Source organism: Carassius auratus, chromosome 30, assembly GCF_003368295.1.
Source record: "Carassius auratus strain Wakin chromosome 30, ASM336829v1, whole genome shotgun sequence".
In the NCBI taxonomy this organism is placed as follows: Eukaryota; Metazoa; Chordata; class Actinopteri; order Cypriniformes; family Cyprinidae; genus Carassius; species Carassius auratus.
Window position 1 is genome coordinate 24,197,330 of NC_039272.1, and position 17,941 is coordinate 24,215,270.

At 37.5% G+C, this 17,941-nt stretch overlaps 2 protein-coding genes across 3 annotated transcripts; one reads left to right on the forward strand and one right to left on the reverse strand.

Annotated features, from left to right (window-relative positions):
* Positions 1-2,349: 2,349 nt before the first annotated feature.
* On the reverse strand, positions 2,350-13,571 carry LOC113049740 (heterogeneous nuclear ribonucleoprotein U-like protein 1). The gene is made up of 16 exons (XM_026212347.1): positions 13,417-13,571; positions 12,747-13,003; positions 11,188-11,610; positions 10,343-10,514; positions 10,198-10,271; positions 9,572-9,711; positions 9,396-9,495; positions 9,117-9,229; positions 8,748-9,014; positions 8,256-8,378; positions 7,565-7,693; positions 6,046-6,214; positions 5,020-5,286; positions 4,167-4,345; positions 3,892-4,071; positions 2,350-3,763 (listed from the first exon to the last, which is right to left on the reverse strand). Exons 2-16 carry the CDS (start codon positions 12,961-12,963, stop codon positions 3,632-3,634), a joined length of 2,685 nt encoding a protein of 894 aa, XP_026068132.1. The 5' UTR covers positions 12,964-13,003; positions 13,417-13,571; the 3' UTR covers positions 2,350-3,631.
* A 623-nt stretch (positions 13,572-14,194) lies between these two features.
* Positions 14,195-17,534, forward strand: LOC113049741 (protein FAM98B-like). Of its 2 annotated transcripts, none has more exons than XM_026212348.1 (8): positions 14,195-14,347; positions 14,437-14,543; positions 14,890-15,012; positions 15,093-15,358; positions 15,448-15,528; positions 16,574-16,690; positions 16,775-16,918; positions 17,052-17,534. In XM_026212348.1, the coding sequence occupies exons 1-8, from the start codon at positions 14,304-14,306 to the stop codon at positions 17,208-17,210; spliced, it is 1,041 nt and encodes a 346-aa protein (XP_026068133.1). In that variant the 5' UTR covers positions 14,195-14,303; the 3' UTR covers positions 17,211-17,534. The 2 variants fall into 2 exon arrangements, with proteins under 2 accessions (XP_026068133.1, XP_026068134.1); XM_026212349.1 differs by having other exon boundaries at positions 15,108-15,358.
* The last annotated feature ends 407 nt before the right edge of the window (positions 17,535-17,941 follow it).

The following is a 17,941-nucleotide window of genomic DNA, read 5'->3' on the forward strand; positions in this document are numbered from 1 at the left end:
TTGTATTACTCCCAACGTCGAGCTCTAAATTAATAGCACGACAAATCGGATATCTCGATTATGAGGTAATACGGTCCGATAGAAATGAGGCCCGTCAGATCTATCACCTCAACCTCCTAACAAAATGGAATGAGGCGGAATCAGTGATGTTGGCAACGGTGATTGGCGGGGAGAATGATCTCGGACCAGAGGCGAATGCCCTGGCCCCAGGGGGAGATCACCTCTCGCCGTCCCAACTCACTGATTTAACGAAATTACAGGCAGAGTTTGCTGAAGTCTTCTCACCCCTACTGGGCCGTACTAACCTGATTCAGCACCATATCGAGACTGAGCCAGGCATGGTAGTTCGCAGCCGGCCGTATCGCTTACCTGAGCACAAGAAAAAGGTAGTTCAGGCTGAATTAGGCGCAATGCTTGACATGGGGGTAATAGAAGAATCCAATAGTAACTGAGCGAGCCCGATAGTTTTAGTTCCGAAAATGGACGGCTCAGTCCGGTTCTGTGTGGATTGCCGCAAGGTGAATGCTGTGTCGAAATTCGACCCGTATCCAATCCCACGGGTTGACGAGTTGCTGGATCGGCTAGGCAAAAAGAAAAGTAAAGCCAAGTTAAAAAAAAAAAAAATACCATTAATAACTGAATTAATTATTGACAACACTTAACCTAATTTTATTTTTTGGTAAATGAAAAATAATTTAACTAAGTAATTAAGGCTATTCCAAGTGGCATAATAATTTTTACAAAGATTCTCAGATGTAAATATTAATATTACAACCCTACAAAATCCCTAACTTTTTGTAAATGGTCTCTCCTTTTTTGGAGTATATATACAATATAATTATATATATATATACACAGTACAGACCAAAAGTTTGGACACACCTTCTAATTCAAAGAGTTTTCTTTATTTTCATGACTATGAAAATTGTAGATTCACACTGAAGGCATCAAGGTCTATTTGACCAAGAAGGAGAGTGATGGGGTGCTGCGCCAGATGACCTGGCCTCCACAGTCACCGGACCTGAACCTAATCAAGATGATTTAGGGGTGAGCTGGACCACAGACACAAGGCAAAAGGGCCAACAAGTGCTAAGCATCTCTCGGGGAACTCCTTCAAGACTGTTGGAAGACCATTTCAGGTGACTACCTCTTGAAGCTCATCAAGAGAATGCCAAGAGTGTGCAAAGCAGTAATCAAAGCAAAGGTGGCTACTTTGAAGAACCTACAATATGAAATATTTTCAGTTGTTTCACACTTTTTTGTTATGTATATAATTCCATATATAATTCCACATGTGTTAATTCATAGTTTTGATGCCTTCAGTGTGAATCTACAATTTTCATAGTCATGAAAATAAAGAAAACTCTTTGAATGAGAAGGTGTGTCCAAACTTTTGGTCTGTACTCTCTCTCTCTCTCTGTATATATATATAAACTCCTTTAATGTTGGATCCAGTCCTCCATGTAAATCAAAATGGCTTAAACCTCCTTGTATATCTTGGCATAGTTGTGGACATTGCCATATAAATGTTATTTCTAATAAAGAAAATAAGTACTTTACAAATTTCTTCACACGTTATCCTGTAAATGCAGCTATTAGCAGATATATTCAGTGTTTGTGATAAATATAACTTTTGTAACATCAGTTGAAGATACTGAACTTTTATTTTTCTATTGCTCTTTTTCAATTTCATTTTGGGTTGATTTTAAAACAAAAATTAAACAAAGCCCTTAAATTAGAACCTCATGATATTTTACTTTGTTTTCAAAACCTATCTTTCTGATAAACAAAATTACATCATCAATCTGTTGATTATCTTAGCAAAGTTTTATATTCATTAGTCAAAATAATTCAAAAGAAACCATTACCTTTTTTAACACTGAACTTAAAATATATTTTGAAACCCTTTCTAACATGAAATATATATATATATATATATATATATATATATATATATTAATGTTGTCCTGGTATTTTTAAAATGTATTTATTATTGTAATTTTTATAGTCATGTTCATTTAGTTGTTATTGCTATTCTGTCCCTTATATCTGCCGTGTACTTTTTGTTGTGTACTTCTATGTGATGGAACTAAATAAAAGAGTCAGTATTTACGAGTCGTAATCACATCAGCTGCGTTCAAGTCACTTTGGTCAGAACAAGATGCCGATTAAATTTTTCTACATAAATGTAAACTTTTTAAAAAAATCTACATCTACAAAATTATGAATAAAGAATGTGCATTATTGTTTTTGCTTTTTCTGTTTTTATTCAATTGATGAAGGTGATGTAAACTGAATCATTATATACTATATAGTAATTATACAATAATGTTTTGTATATGTAACTTATAGTTTTATTGTACATGACAAAAATATTTTATTCATTTCAACAAGTTTACCAACACTGCAAATCTATATTGCATCTGACATGTCTTCTCACTGACATGCCCACAACTCTGCGTTCACTCTGTTTTTTTTTTTTTTTCTCACATTCTACCTGGTTACTTTGGTTAGTATATTAAACATGTCCCAACTGTTGAAATATATGCATCAAATGGGAACTGTTACTTTTTTCACCTTTTTAAATGTTAAGAAATTTTCACAATATTATTTGCACCATCACAAACTGCATTTTGTTCATCAGGATTTTGTGGAGGAAATAAGAGCGGAAATAAAATGTCAACATTTTTGGAGTAAAATGGCTGATCCTTTGTCTTAACTTAATGGCTAACAAATTAAAATTTAATCTTTCACATATTAATTTAAACAAGAACACAGAACACAGGATGGTTCGTCTGATTATATTCTCAAATACAAAATAATGTGTTTTGATTTGACACAAAACCATATGCAGATACTGCTTTACAGACAAGACACAAGGTAAAAACATATCCACACAAGGAACTAGTTCGGATCATTACGAATCTGCAATCTGGGAGTAGATGTGCATCAGACCAATCAGAATCATTTTAAAAATGGTATATAAAAAGGAAAATGATAACCTTCACAGGCTTGAGACATCAGAAAAGTGTTATTCAAGATTTAGGTTATTAAAATTTTCAATATGATGTGCCTAGACGAAAGTGTTACATGGTTTTACATCGATGTGTACATACAGGCATATGATCATACACAGAACAACACCCATAACCACCTACCGCAAAATGTGGTTCTTTAATCTTATAAAATCAAATAAAATCAGTGGTAAAACTATAGGAACACAGGAAATCGCTTTATACATCAGGTGTAAATCGAAGCGTGCAAAGCTTTCTCAAATTCCTCCTGCTCTATTTTGAAACATTCAAGCACATCATAGTGTGAACTGTTTGCAGCGGACTAAACCACACATTACTAAAATCAAACGTCGAACCTCTCATCTACAAGTATACAGAAAGAAAAAAAAAGATCAAGCTTTATGTAAACAAATATTTAGTAGAAGAGCAAAAAAGGGATGCTTGTCACCAAAACTCAAACAGAGCAATGGAGGGCCACTGAAATGTGGTTACCTTTAAGGTTGGCATAAATACAGAGAGCAGGCAAAAAAGGGTAAGACTGGGTAAGAGAAGGAGCACAAAAAAGGCATGAGGAATGCTGCCTTGGGAATGGGCCGTCTGAATCTGCTGCGATGCTACTACTGTGTTCCCTGGGCGCCCTGGCTGCCTTGGGTGCCCTGCTGGTTATAGTTGCCGTAATTGCCGTATTGGTTATAGTACTGGTTCCACTGGCTCTGGTTCTGGTAGTACTGCTGCCACTGCTGAGCATACTGGGGGAAATATTCATTCATAAAGGTTCTTGGCATGTAAGGTAATGCAATACATTGAAATATCTGAAATCTAGTTAAATGTATATTGGCCCCTAATGGAAAAGCGGGTTTCTTCCACACTCTCTCACCTGCTGGTACTGTTGATTGTAGCTCTGCTGCTGCTGGTTGTAGGTCTGTCCAGCGGGTGCTGGAGTTTGACTGTAGCTCTGGTTGTATCCTGGGTACTGACTGTAGTTGCCGTAGTTGTACCCTTGGTTGTAGTTGCTCTGGCTGTAGCCCTGGTTGTAGCCTTGATTGTACGACTGAGGCTACAAAAAAAATGAGAAAACAGGATGCAAGCGATGACTACATGTCCTGTTAGATTCAAAAGCTAACTAAGAGAAGGTAAGCCACGTCTGTAAACCTGTGACTGGCTGTAGCCTCCAGATGATCCAGAGACACTCTTGTTGTAGGAGCCCTGGCGGCTGTGGTTGTAACTGCCTCCAGACTGCTGGTTGCGGCTGTATCCACCGCGGCCTCCAGAGCCTCCATCCCTGTGGTTATTTCCCCAGCGATTCTGGTTGTAGCCTCCACGGTTGTATCCTAATGAATTAGTTGACCGATTATCAACAACTTGTAGGCAGAATCTAACCAACAATGCTGAACAATGAATACGTCCTAAATGTATAGTAAGTTGATTGTTAATTTATTGCAAAATACACCATGACAGTTTTTTTTTTAACTTATCCCGTGTGCTTTTGAGTGCATTTGAAGCAATGATCATTGTAGTCAAACAGTCATATGTGTTAAGTTAGTTCACACTATGGCCAGTCAGCTTTGTTTTAAGAATCCACTCAAAGGTTGGTGAGAAATGAATGTACTGCACAGTGGTTCTGTCAGTACTTTTGACAACACTAGCCTATACAAACACTGCAACAATACTGTAGCGATACCAAAGCCCTGAGATCATTTCAGCACAATCTATAGGTGATATGGAAAATGGTGGCAGTTGTGTTTGAATGAAATGTAATGGCAATGAGAAAGGAGGGCCTTTTATTTGTTTACTTTTTTTCAGGATTCCTTAATTAATAGAACATAAAAAAAAGAACATTTAAAATATATATTTTTCATAACATTATAAAATGTCTTTACTTTTTAATATTTCCAAGCTAAATAAATAAATGAATACATACACACACATAAATGAATAATAAAATTAAAATTAAAAAAATAATAATAAATTACTGCCCCAAATCTGAAAAGTCCAAAACTCAAACCTCCTCGGTAGCCTCCGCCTCCAGAGCTGCCCCGGTTCTGGTAGCCACCTCTGCCCCCCTGAGATCCACCACGACTGTCATAGCGCTGGAAGTTACTACGGCCGCGGAAACTACCCTGGCGGTTATCAAAGCGCTTCTCTGGAGGGGGGCCGGCTTTACGGCCTTCTTCGTTGTACTGCTTGATGAGAGCGTCGGCTTCCTCCCGCTGAAGCTCTACGAATGTCACCCCGTCCAGGAACTCGCCGACTTCGGGCAGCACAAAGTTTGCTGCGGGAGCAGAGGCACGCAATGAGGGACAGAACAGCCGCGCCGGCAAAAGACAAAGAGAATCATTATCAGCACCATACAATGGTGACAGCAAAAATACAGGGGAGGGGACAGAACAAGGGGACAGAGAGAGAGAGAGAGAGAGAGAGAGAGAACTAGAGCATGTGGTGATAAAGTTAACACGCTCTAGGACAAACGTTGCCTTAGCCGTGTAAGAAAACACTTGTCCCAGAGTAGGAATATGAGGACAATGTAAGGGGGGTCTTAGAGAATGAAAATTAAACTAAAAACAGTTGCCAGAAAAAGAGTGTTATGATAAAAGGTGTCCATGCAAATTAAGAGGTACCTAGCTGAGGACAGCCGACCAAAAATGTATTCAACGTTTAATAATACAGCCGATACAAACTGCTCGGTTGCTGAAGGGAATTGGAAAGCCAGAGCCAATTGCAGCAATCCTTATCCTCAATCCTGATTATCTGAGCTGGTTTGCAATGGTGAGGAATGGCATGAGAGACAATGTGAGAAAATATGGTTAACAGGGCAGGAAGAGATGAACAGGTGAGAGGAGCTCTTTTAGAGGAGAGAGGAGCTCTTTCTTTTTCTTTTTTTCTGGCAAAAAGGTTTAACAGAAGGAGGGACGGGTGGGTTCTTCCAAGTCTTAAAATAAAGAAACAAACAAAACAAAAAACAAAAAAACAGCAAAAGCAGATCTGGTGTGTAGTTTTGAACATTTGTTTTGGTTATCCGTGGCATTCCTACCTTTCATTTCTAACACAGCATGATCGGGAACATCCTTCCCTTCCTCATCAGTTCGCTTTAACGTTCGCTCTTTTAAATCCTCATCCGTGGGACAAATTACAATAGCCTTGCGTTGAAAACCTTCAAAAGGACGCATTTTTCGTCTCTGGGCTGATCCATATACATTTGTCTAGCAATGGTGACAAGAAAGAAGTAGAAGCTGTTCATTATTTGCTTTTGTTACGGCTTTGCGTTCCGTAGGAGGGGAATTGGATTCCTGCAACGATGAAAGTGAGAGAGTTTTTTTTTTTTTTGGTTTTCATGTCTATAGTTACTGCTCTGGAATGACTAGCGGTTGTCTCTCACAACCCCAACTGACTTACCGTAAAATTAGGACGAGACCAACACAAGGGAGTTTGTGAATGACTGACATTGTACAGGGGACCCTTTCTGCTTCCCTCAAACTAGCAGTGTTAACAGAAGCCGTTCTCTTATGTGTTACAGAGAACCGGTGCATTCCTTTAAAATACTATAAAAGATCCATGTTACAAGAACTTACATGAAATTCAATTCTAATGTGACTAAATACGCTTAATAAGTCCTTAATACTGCAGGTGTTTTCTCTCAAAATAAGCAAAATGTTGGTCATGCTCTAAATGTACTTGCATCAATCACTTCCAAACATCAGTGAGTGAGATTTTAACCTATTATCTGCTGGAACATATTGTCCTGACTTCATAAAACCTCTCTCAAACTTCTGAAGAACATAAATAATCCTCAACTCTTCTGTATTTCAATCTCATGCACTGCCTGGGTCCCCTTCCTTACCTTCACTTACCCATTGTTCAATAGACCAGCGTGCGTGACACGGACAAACATTTAGTACCAACCTGTTCATACTCACAGACTCCTTAGGGCCCATTAGCATGTCCTTTGACCTTACCTACCTTGCAACCTCTGGATCTGTCCACCTGTAAACTTCAAGCAGGTTAGTTTTTCCACTTACCTTCCGTTCATTTTTAAACACAACATTCAAGTAAAGTTCCAAGTTTATCTAATGAAAAGTTCTCTGGTTTTCTTTACAGTTATCATAGCAACAGAAGGCGTTTTCTTACTCACCAGGCAGTGATTACTTGTTTTTCAACATCTTACTAATGTCATGGACTACTTGTACAGTGTGGCAAAGATCTCTTTACAACAAGGCAATACATAAAAGTCAAAAATGCAAAAATGTCATTGCAACATACTATACTGCATTCTTTCCCTGATCTTTTTTTTTTTTTTACGTTTAAGCAAAACAAAACAAATCATAATTCAGCAACATGTTCAGGACAAAGAAAACGGACTGGAAAAAACAATCTTCAGAAGCACAATAGGCTAACCAACGCTTTGGACTAGGCTACAGAGAGAACAGAAGTGCATTAATGAACATGTGCATCAGTGAGCAGCAGTGGATGTGCTTTTTTTGGGGAGGGTTGAGAAGGCAGGGGAAGGGTTTTAGCTGTGAGGACAGCGCAAAGGAAGGCAAGTACAGCAGTACCTGATCCAGGATGTAGTTGCGCTTCTTGCGGGCAGCGATCTGGATGAGCCTGTTGAGACACTGCGTGGCCTGTTGAATAAGTATGTCCCAGCGTCCGGCATAGTTGCGCTGACGACGAAGTCCCATGACCTGATGGAAACGGAGCAATAAACTTGGTGGATGGCCTGAACAACTAGATGCAACTTTAGCCCTTGAGTCCTGCAAGACCATGTTAAAACCAGCTTATCAAGGCCTGGAGGACTATTAGAAAAGTACAGTCAGGTGTGTTTGATTAGGTAGAAGTTTTATTTCAAAGGTCAGTGGATCTCAAGGGCCAGAGTTGACCATCCATTGGCAAGACGTCGGTCTAAATGTGTAAGGCTGTAGCGGTGCTTCTTTAAAGTCTGTATGAAAGCAAAATGACTATTTAATTTATTAGCTCACATTGCTAGTCTTCAGGGAAATAACTAATCTGTACAAGTTAAAAAGATAGATAGAATATCCTTACCCACTCTATCCTAAACCAACCTGTGAGCGAGGGATGCTAAAATAAACCGTAACGGCATACTCTCTATTCAAAATTCCAATATTACTGAAGCAAAGTTGTTAGTCATTTCCAGTTCACATGGACTTTAAAGAAGATCTAACTTTCCTAGAGGGTTTGACTGTGCACAGCTGCCATAATAACAGAGATTATATTCAGCAGGCATACCTTCATCTTCTCCATGATTGCATTTGTGCCCAGGATGTTGTACTTCTTGGCAGGGTTTTCTACAGCATGTTTTATGGCCCAGGTGGTTTTTCCACTACCAGGCAGACCAACCATCATCAGGATCTAAGAAGAAAACATGGAGTCAACATTTTACACTGCTCACGTACATGTATTTAAAATGTAAACATTTGGTTTAATGTTATGTATTAAACATTATAATGCTGTAATTACGTAGCTGATTTATACAGATGAGGTTTTGTTGACAGTCTATTTATACTCATTTGGCACATTTATAATAAGATAGATGATTATAAAGACATCAAATAATGGCATAACATTCCAACAAATGTTGAAACTATTAGTCTCCATAGAATTACATTATAGATGCATACATTTCAGCCACGGCTCAAAATGCTCTTTCATTATAAAATCCTTTTAGATGAGACTACAGTACATTATTATATTTCTTTAAAGTTCATTTCCACATCAAACCTCGCAATCAGCTTTAGTAGCAGGTCCCAGTGTCCCTCTGACTCTCTCCTCCAGATGAAGATCCTGAATGAAGGTGAAGCCCTCTGGCTGAGGGAAAAAGGGCTCCTCTCTCTGTCCGAAGTTGAATTCCACGGCACAGTTCTTCACCAATACATGTGGGAAGAGAGCACGGCCGGCCAGTTCCTCCCGAGAGACATGGAAACATGGACCAAGCCCTTTGCCATTCTTGGAGAATGCCATTTCTACTTCCTCACTGCTTTCAAAGTCCTATGGAAAACAAAAAATGATATGGTTAATAATAGTCTCTGAGCCCATATTAAGATGCATTATGTGTAATCTAATCTAGAAGTATGAGAGAAAAACAATTACAATATAGCAGCCGATGATATCATTTTCACTGAACTTTTCCCCGTAGTCTTCAAATTTACAGTTGGAGGATTTCTTGCCAGTTCCTCCATAGCCGAAAGAGAAGGGTTCTTCACCTGGAACATGAAGGAGCATAAAAGATAATGCAGCATCAAAAAAAATAAAACAAACTCATGCTTTCCGGCAAAATCTATCCAGCGTTTTGATTAATCTTACTAAAGAAAACTGCATCAGGTGCAAGGAATGCTTTAAAGCAAGGTTATTGTAAGTCTGGACATTTACCGAGTTGAGTGTTGCAAGAATCCAGGGACCATCCGATTCTCACCACATGAGGGTCAGGTTCAGACGAAGGAAGGTGCTTTACGGAAATTTCTTCATTGATCTAAACAAGGAACAGGACAATCAAGACCTCTGTGACCCAGCTCAGAAATTGATGCACTAAATAGCATCTTTGTTACCTTCATTTCAAAGCACACACGTCCTTTGGTAACACCGTAAGTGGCTCGAGCACCGGCCCACAGGTAGGCAAAGCCCTCAATGGTCAGAGGGTAACCACTGTATCGGTCACGAGCCACCTTGAAGTGCAGGTCACAGTTATCTAGACAAACAAATAAGAAGCCATTCTGTAATGTCAATAAAACAGTGAATAGAACACCATCAAGCACATTTAAAATGAACAAACTATTCCTTCATTTTGAGACTGGAATCCTGAAAATGAAGGATGCTCTTAATCACTTTTTTACAGTTGTGCAGATACAGTATAAATTATAATATAAAAATAGAAATTATTTTGTATAAAGGAGTAACCATACAAAAAACAAGTCTGCGTTTCATTTTACAACAAGTGCTGGCACACACAAATGCACCAGACAAAAAGGCAGAGCAAAGTAGAACGGGAGCAAAATAATTCGGACTAAAATATCATGCAATCACTTTCTTGTGATATTGTGAAAGTGTAAGCACTTTGTCTTTTTCCTCTGCTGTACTGAAAACTTACCAAAACATCACTTTTGAGTACTGTTATACATCTACTGCAAATACAAACAGCTCCATCAGAAGAACATCTTTCTTTAATTATACTCACAGGTGTCAATGACCACAAGTTTATCATCAATGTCTTCCTCTTCTTCTTCAGCTGGGGGCTGTGGTGACCTTCCCCTTTAATAACCAAAGAGAACTATGAGATTGAGCAATACAAAACAAAGTTAATCCAGTGAGACCTAACTTACCTCCTTTCCTCCCGATGTTCATAGTAGCCGTATCCTCGACTCTCATCATGTGACCTCTTGCGACTGTTTGACGAGTGTTTATCATCCTCTGATTTGGCCTGTGCCTCCCAGTCAGCGGTCTGCCGTGGAACATCCTCGTCGGCCTTATACTCAGTCTTCACCTCATCACTCTCTGCAAAGATTTGAATAAATGTATCATAAGCCACATTAAATATATCTATGTAGTAATAGAGAGCAAAAGTCAGAAGTTCTGGAATTAAAAAATGTATTTACTTTATAGAGCTATTTGATTATTAACCATTACTGATAGCTCTGCTGTAAACTCTTTTGTGGTTAAAGGTTGTTAACTGATTGTACACACTTTTGTTAAAGCCATCTCTTCATGTTAATTCAATTTGTTTTTAAAATAATATAATTCTTGGTGGAAAACTACGTTAGCCATGACACTGTACAGACAATTCAAAAAGTCCAAAGGTTTGTAACGTTAAGATGCACCTTTGGCCTGTTTGGCTTGGTTTATGGCATAAAGTCTTACAAATAAAAAAATACAAATGAAAAGAGGTTGAGCACTCTAGAGCACAATTTACATTATAACTGACTTTGAAGTCAATTTGCACAAAAAAAGAATCTTAACCCACAACAGATTAATTCTCTAGTCGGACCATTTTAATAGGGATTCTTTGGAATTACATTAACAGCTTTATGAAAACAATGTTTTCTTGTTTTCTTCAGCATAACATTAACTAGTGGCACACAGTCTGACTTGATCAATAGCATTATGTGCTAGTTAAATGGTACAACAGATGTATTTATACACTGTCATTTAAACACATGACCAGACTTACCTGGCTCTTCCCGCTGGCTGCGTTGACTTGAGTCTCCTTCTGGGATGTCCCGTGACGCTGACTCGTCGAGCCTCTGCTCACCCTGTGGCTCAGCATGTGTAGGAGTCTCCTCATACTCCTGCTTCACCTCATCCTGCTTCGAGTGCTGTCTGGCTGGTTCCTCAGGGCATGGCTGCTTGGCCTCAGGCTCCTGGAATTCGTCCTGGTCATGGGAGCACTGCTCCATCATCTGTCCTGGCATTGCATCTGATGAATAATCACTTGTTCCAAAACCAGGTATGGGGGTCTCAGTGCTGTCCTCATTGCCTTCGTTACTCCCCGTTCCCTGATCATCAGATCCACCCTGGTAGAGGTCTGTGCTGTTTCCATCATCAAACTGTGCCTTGGCCTCTTCTCCATAATCTTGCTCCTTGGCTGCAAATTCTGTGTAGAAATTAAGCATAATAAACATTTTTGTTGCATAAATGCCTAGAACTAATTTCCATGGTTGTTCTAGTCATTTGTGATTACTCAAATACAGTTATTAAAATAATTACATTAGAAAAAAAAAAAAATTATATATATATATATATATATATATATATATATGTGTGTGTGTGTGTGTGTGTGTGTGTATTTGACTATTTATTTTTTACTATTTTGTTTTAAAGATAATCAATCACAAAAAGCAACTCCAAAACAACAACAACAAAAAGCAATGTAAAGCTGAATATAACTAAACAACATATCCATGGTTTATTCAAGATTTTATTACATTTCTATTTCACAAGTAATTTTGTTTATTTATTTTTTTATTAGTTTTTCCCATGCCAGGAAATCTCAAATAGCTTTTTTTCTACATTAATGTCAATGTTGCAATAGTTTAAATTAATTTTTTGGTGTGCTTATTATAGTGTAATTACACAAAAAACTAACAACATGTACTTTATTTATATACATATACTTTTTATATATGTATAATGTAAAATTGGATTTAGTTAGTGTGAGGTCAGTGTTAATAACATGTAAAAAGAAAATGAGCAAGGCATTTACTAAAAATACATTTTACATTTAGTCATTTAGCAGATGCTTTAAAAAAAAAAAAAAAAGTATTTATTTTGAAGCTAATCATCACTAAAAAAAGCATCACTCTCACACACACATATGTTGGTTGCAAAATTGTCTTCTGAAAGTGCTCCAAAATTATTTTAATCATTATTAAATCATTGGAAGAAAATTCACACAAAAGAAATTTCAATAAAACATCCATGACTTTTAAAATTCTAATAATGTCTTACTGAAATATTTTTTATGCTACCAGATCTTTCCTGTTGTAAAATTAATTTAGAGTTTTCCACGATAAGCGAAGCACTTTTTAGATGCTTCTTCTTATATTTCATCCTGCATCAGAAGGGGTCCCCCTATGGTGGTTTAACACGTTACCAGACACAGTGACCCTAATAAATAACCTCTCATAATCTCTGTGAAGCACATGTCCATTCGCAACAACACAGCCTGCATTGCAGCTTCAGAATACAACCAAGTCAAAACATACAACGTTAGGTGAAAACACGCATTACCTTCTTCCTGATAATCAGTGCCCTCTCCCGGCTCCCCGCCAGCCTCATAGCCTTGATCCTGCTCGTCCGACGGCGCAGACCCCGCCGCCTCGGCCTCCAGCGCCGCCTGCAACCGGTCCGCCAGATCTGCCTTCAGCCCGCGGGTGTCCAGGCCTCGCCGCTGGAGCTCTTCCTTCAGCTCATTCACTTTGAGCTTTTTGACATTCAGCCCGCTCATGATTCATGCACCCTTCAGCAGTTTATTCCGAACTGTGCGCCTGTACAGTCGGAGTAAACACACGCGAGGCATTGATTGGTTACTGTACGCGCTCAAGGATCATCTTCACTCTCGCTAAAATATTAGCCTGAGTGCTAACAGGATAATAGAGGCCGAGGTCTTTGCAGCTAAAAACGACTTCACTTCATTTAGAGGAGTATTTAAGCTTTAGTACATCAAATGCCACAACATGCATAGATCAAAATCCATCCGTTAAATGTCAAAGCAATCTATTATCATGTTTCATTGTATCCACTGTCTGCATACTTAGCATTGCAGTGAACCACGGAGTCAACGAATTAGCGCGCAAAATCCCCCCGCCTCACATGCATACTCTAACAGAATCAAATGTCATTTTAAATCACTAACAAAACATACATGCTACCTCGTGTGACCACAAAACACAATATTTACCTTTTTCTGTCAGTTTCCCCCTCAAGCAAACTGTCGTTACGATGGTATCGAAGATGGAGGGTGACCGCGGTTGATCACTTCCTCCGCCTCACGGTCTGAGAGCTCTCGGTCCCCGCAGCTGATTGGCTGAAGCTGCTGTCTGTCTGACCCGCTGAAAGCCAATCATATTCGTTATGCACAGCCGTTCTAAAGTTCATATAAAAACAACGCAAACGTGTCAAATAACAAATCATATCTTTGCTATTTTTCTAAGAGATTTAATTACTGCTGTAATTCACAGAAAACAGCCAGAGAATGGGGTTCTGTTTAGAAAAGGTATAGATCAAATTTGTTCAACAAAAATAAAAAGTTTAATTAATTATATTGATTTTGTTTCAGTTATAAAACCAACATTTTATTCCCAAATAAACAAAGCTATTAATATTTAGTATTACTCCATATATCCACTCTAGATTTTTTCAACTATAAATGCCAATAAAATAATAATAATATAAAAATATTTCATTCTTTGTCACACATACGTAAATGTATTATTACTTATCTTCTTGTATATATTCTATATTTTATTGACTTACGTTTAAAGTTACGTTTAATTTTAGTAGTAGGTATTCATTTGCAAGCAAATGATAAAACTGTCAAGACATTGATAGATCAATGCGTCAAAATCAGTGTCTGTCTAAAGTGCAATATTTCTGATTAGTTTAGAACAAAAGGAATCTGCGCATTCGCTGATTAGGACGACTGAATTGTTTCGATCAATTGTGATCGATTAATCTTGTCTTGCAGTCGGTTATCGACAGAGCCCGACTTCTACTCGACGTCTGTTTACAGCCAGAGAGAGTGAAACAGGAAGTGAACTGACGACACAGATTGTGTGATGTTTTACGATGGAGCGAGACACTGGTATGATCAGTTTAATTAAAGCTCTTGGGTGAGTACCGCTGAAATAAACAACCATTTAAAACGTTGTTCTGTTTATGTCAAGATAATTTAACTCACAGCTGTTTTAATATTTAATAGGTATAAAAGCAGAGAGTGCTTGAAGAAATGTAAATGTGACGAATTGCCTTGCCCGCTGCTCACCTGGTTGGTCTCGGATCTAAGAGAAAGTTGTCCTGATATTCCAGGTGACCCAACCGAGAGCTGTCCTAAACACTCCTAAACTTACTAACGAATTTAAATCTTATTCTGTTTTTTTTAGTAGTATGTTGTGAGTGAATAAGGGATTTCAATGTATCTTATTTAAATCATTAATAATAATTTCAATAAACACATTCTTTGAATGAATAGAGCTTGAAATCTAATAACAATTATTTATATTTGGGTTTAATTCTAGGCCTGCGTGCTAACAGAATAAAACATATTAACAAAAAATTTTGCAAAAACATTTTGCATTTCAATTTAGTTCAACCATACCTTTTTTTTTTTCTTTTCATTGTGTTGCATCATGGATAAAATGTAACTGTGCTTCAGCACGAAGTGTTGATGGTGCAGTTCTGGTCGGGGAGTTGAGGGACGTGCTGAAGCAGATGTCCTGTCCTCAAAATGCACTTACATCAGAGCACCTTAGCCCACTTCTGCTGTTCAGAGTGATTGGTAAGGTAGGATTTCAATCTGTGCATTTTTAGGATTTTCGGTGAAGAGAGCTACTGTACATATTACCTTCTAATTGACAGAGTTTTTGGTGTCAGAGTTGGCGGCAGCACGTATGCTGACGTACAGAGAGAGTTATCCAGAAGATACACAACAGAGCTGTGAGTCAAAGAGTAAAGAGCAAAGACAATGGGAAAGTCTTAATATGGGTGATAAAGACAAGCATCTGGAAATCAGTCCAGCACAAGAGGATAAAACTGATTGGAAAGAAGTAAATAAAGATCTTGCAGAACTGTTTCAGACTCTTGGCTTAGAGACATCCTCTCAGATGAGTGATGCCTGTGCAGAGGTAAGAAACATCACCAGTGAATGTCTAGTAATTATTACTAGAGATTTGACATTTTTTGGTGATCTCTAACAAATGCGTCATTTATTCAGGTGGAGACACGGCTGACATCACTTCCAGGAGGTGAAGTGCCAGCAGCATTATTAAAGACCAGTCTGAACTCTGAGCAATGGGTATGTATTAAAGTCAAATGGAATGTGCACATCTGAAAAAGAAAAAAGAAAAAAAAAAACTTGGAGCAGGAGCATGACCAGAAATTGTTGATTTATATTGATTAATTATTTTTATTTATTTTGTAGATATGTATTGTTTGTTGTTTATACCTACTCAGGTTTATGTATGCATAGTTCACCCAAAAGTAAAAATCTGCTAAAAAACTTTACTCACTCTCAAGCTATTCAAGATGTAGATGACTTTGTTACATAACTTACTCAGCAATGGATCCTCTGCAGTAAATGAGTGCCGTCTGATTGAGAGTCCAAACAGCTGATAAAAACATTACAATAATCCACAACTCACTTCAATTAACATCTTGTGAAGTGAAAAACTGTGTTTGTAAGAAATACATCTATCATTAAGGAATTTACATTTTGAACCATTGCTTAAATACCAGTCCATAATACTACTTCATGCAGTGAAAAAGTCCCCTTTTGGCCTCTTACATCTAAATCCACCAAAATATTTGTTTAGAACGGTTTTCACTTGATCTGTGCATGTTTCTCTTCTGATTCAGACAAAATTGATTTTTTTACTCTATTTTTGCTATAAGCAGAATATAGAAGTGAAAAACATCTTAACGATAGGTTTGATAATACAAAAACACAGGTTTATTTATTGAAATATACACACACACACACACACACACACACATATATATATATATATATATATATATATTATTTTATTTTATTTTTTCTTCAGTTTTTCTATTTGACGACACATATTTACTACAGCGGATCCACTGATGAGCAAGTGGTGTAATGCCAAACTTCTCCAAATCTTTTTCAAAATTTAACTACTTTTTGGATTCTTCTAAAGATGTTCAAGTTGTAATTTCTTTTTACTACCTGACAAACACCAAAAGGGCCAAAACATTGTTTGTCTACTATTTAAAAAGTGTTTGAGAGCATTGTAGCAGTATGCTGTCTTTTGGTTCTATTATGTACTACAGAATCACATTGACCCATTTTAGATGGTTAATGCTCTAAATATTTTCAGAAAAAGATTAATGACATCAACAGAGCTCTCTGTAAGGATTATGCCTGCCGGCGCCAAATGATGATCAAGCGTTTCCATGTCACAACACTATCCTTTACTTGGGGAGAGAGGGGAAAGGTATAAAGATGGTCTCTTTCGCAAATCTTCAAGCATGCATTGTAATATGTTTCACTAAGCAAATTCTCCCTATTTTATTTCAAGGAACGCAGTGCTTTACTTTCTTCCTTGAAAAGCTTCACACCTTCTCTTGAGTCCTCTGTCTCCATTGCTACGCTGTTGGCGGCCAGAGAGGACGAGTCTCGCATTAGGCCTGTTAAAGCAGGGCCTTCAACAGCTGTTCACAAGGTGCCCTTCACGTACAGTTTTGTAACTATTATTCATTTTTTTTCCTCCAGAGTTGAATGCAGTAAATTCAGTGTTGTAATGTGCATAAGAAAAGATTTAAAAATGGATTTATACACCACATTTGTTTCTGCAGGTACTGATGGGCAGTGTGCCAGACAGAGGGGGACGTCCCGGAGAGATTGAGCCGCCGATGCCCAGCTTCACCAGTCGCAGTGAGGGAGGAGGAAGTCATCATTATAGAAAGAGAAGACGAGAATTTTCAGGAAAGAAGAAGAAAAATAAACAGAATTAATTTTCGTGTGTGTGTGTTAGTTTTGCAACTAACTGCACAACAAAAAAGCTTTATGTTAAAAAGAGGCAATATTTCCTAATTAAAATGCTAAAATAAGACATTAATGATCATGGAATATGCATGCTAAAAATGAATTATTATTTAATGTTTCAAATTACTTAATGCACTTATTAATTTGATGAACAACAATGTGATAAATTCATTTCAGTGAAATGTATAACTATGAATGGCTACAAGCTGTATTTACTTTGCATGAGCATCCATGATCTATCATGATATTATTAAAGTAAATTATGTTTCCTTTGAAACAACATTTTCTCTTTCAACTCCCTTCTCCTTTATTACATTTCCCTAATAATATTCATTATTATGATGTCTTTCTTATTTATGTGCATTTAGTTGTTTACATGGTAGTCCATGCAGTCCTTCATCGTTACATCCCATATTTCATTAAAAACTATTTTAACAAGATCTTAGAATACGTGCAATATTTCATTAAAAACTATTTTAACAAGATCTTAGAATACGTGCAATATTTCATTAAAAACTATTTTAACAAGATCTTAGAATATGTGCAATATTTCATTAAAAACTATTTTAACATTTTTCTAGATCTTAAAATATGTACTTTATGACCACATTATTTATTTAAATGACTTAACATATGTTGTTATGAGTGGCGGTAGATATAGGAGTAACGGTAAGTGTTGCCGTAGGTAAGGTTTTCTTTT

What these genes read in the sequence shown, in the direction of transcription:
- LOC113049741 (XM_026212348.1), top strand. Translation starts at nt 14,304, where the DNA reads ATGGAGCGAGACACTGGTATGATCAGTTTAATTAAAGCTCTTGG. An exon ending in AGTTTAATTAAAGCTCTTGG is followed by an intron (nt 14,348 to 14,436) that starts GTGAGTACCGCT and finishes AATATTTAATAG; the next exon opens with GTATAAAAGCAGAGAGTGCT. An exon ending in TGAGTGATGCCTGTGCAGAG is followed by an intron (nt 15,359 to 15,447) that starts GTAAGAAACATC and finishes TCATTTATTCAG; the next exon opens with GTGGAGACACGGCTGACATC.
- LOC113049740 (XM_026212347.1), bottom strand. Translation starts at nt 12,963, where the DNA reads ATGAGCGGGCTGAATGTCAAAAAGCTCAAAGTGAATGAGCTGAAGGAA. An exon ending in CAGCCAGCGGGAAGAGCCAG is followed by an intron (nt 10,515 to 11,187) that starts GTAAGTCTGGTC and finishes AAATCTTTGCAG; the next exon opens with AGAGTGATGAGGTGAAGACT. An exon ending in ATATCATCGGCTGCTATATT is followed by an intron (nt 9,015 to 9,116) that starts GTAATTGTTTTT and finishes TGTTTTCCATAG; the next exon opens with GACTTTGAAAGCAGTGAGGA.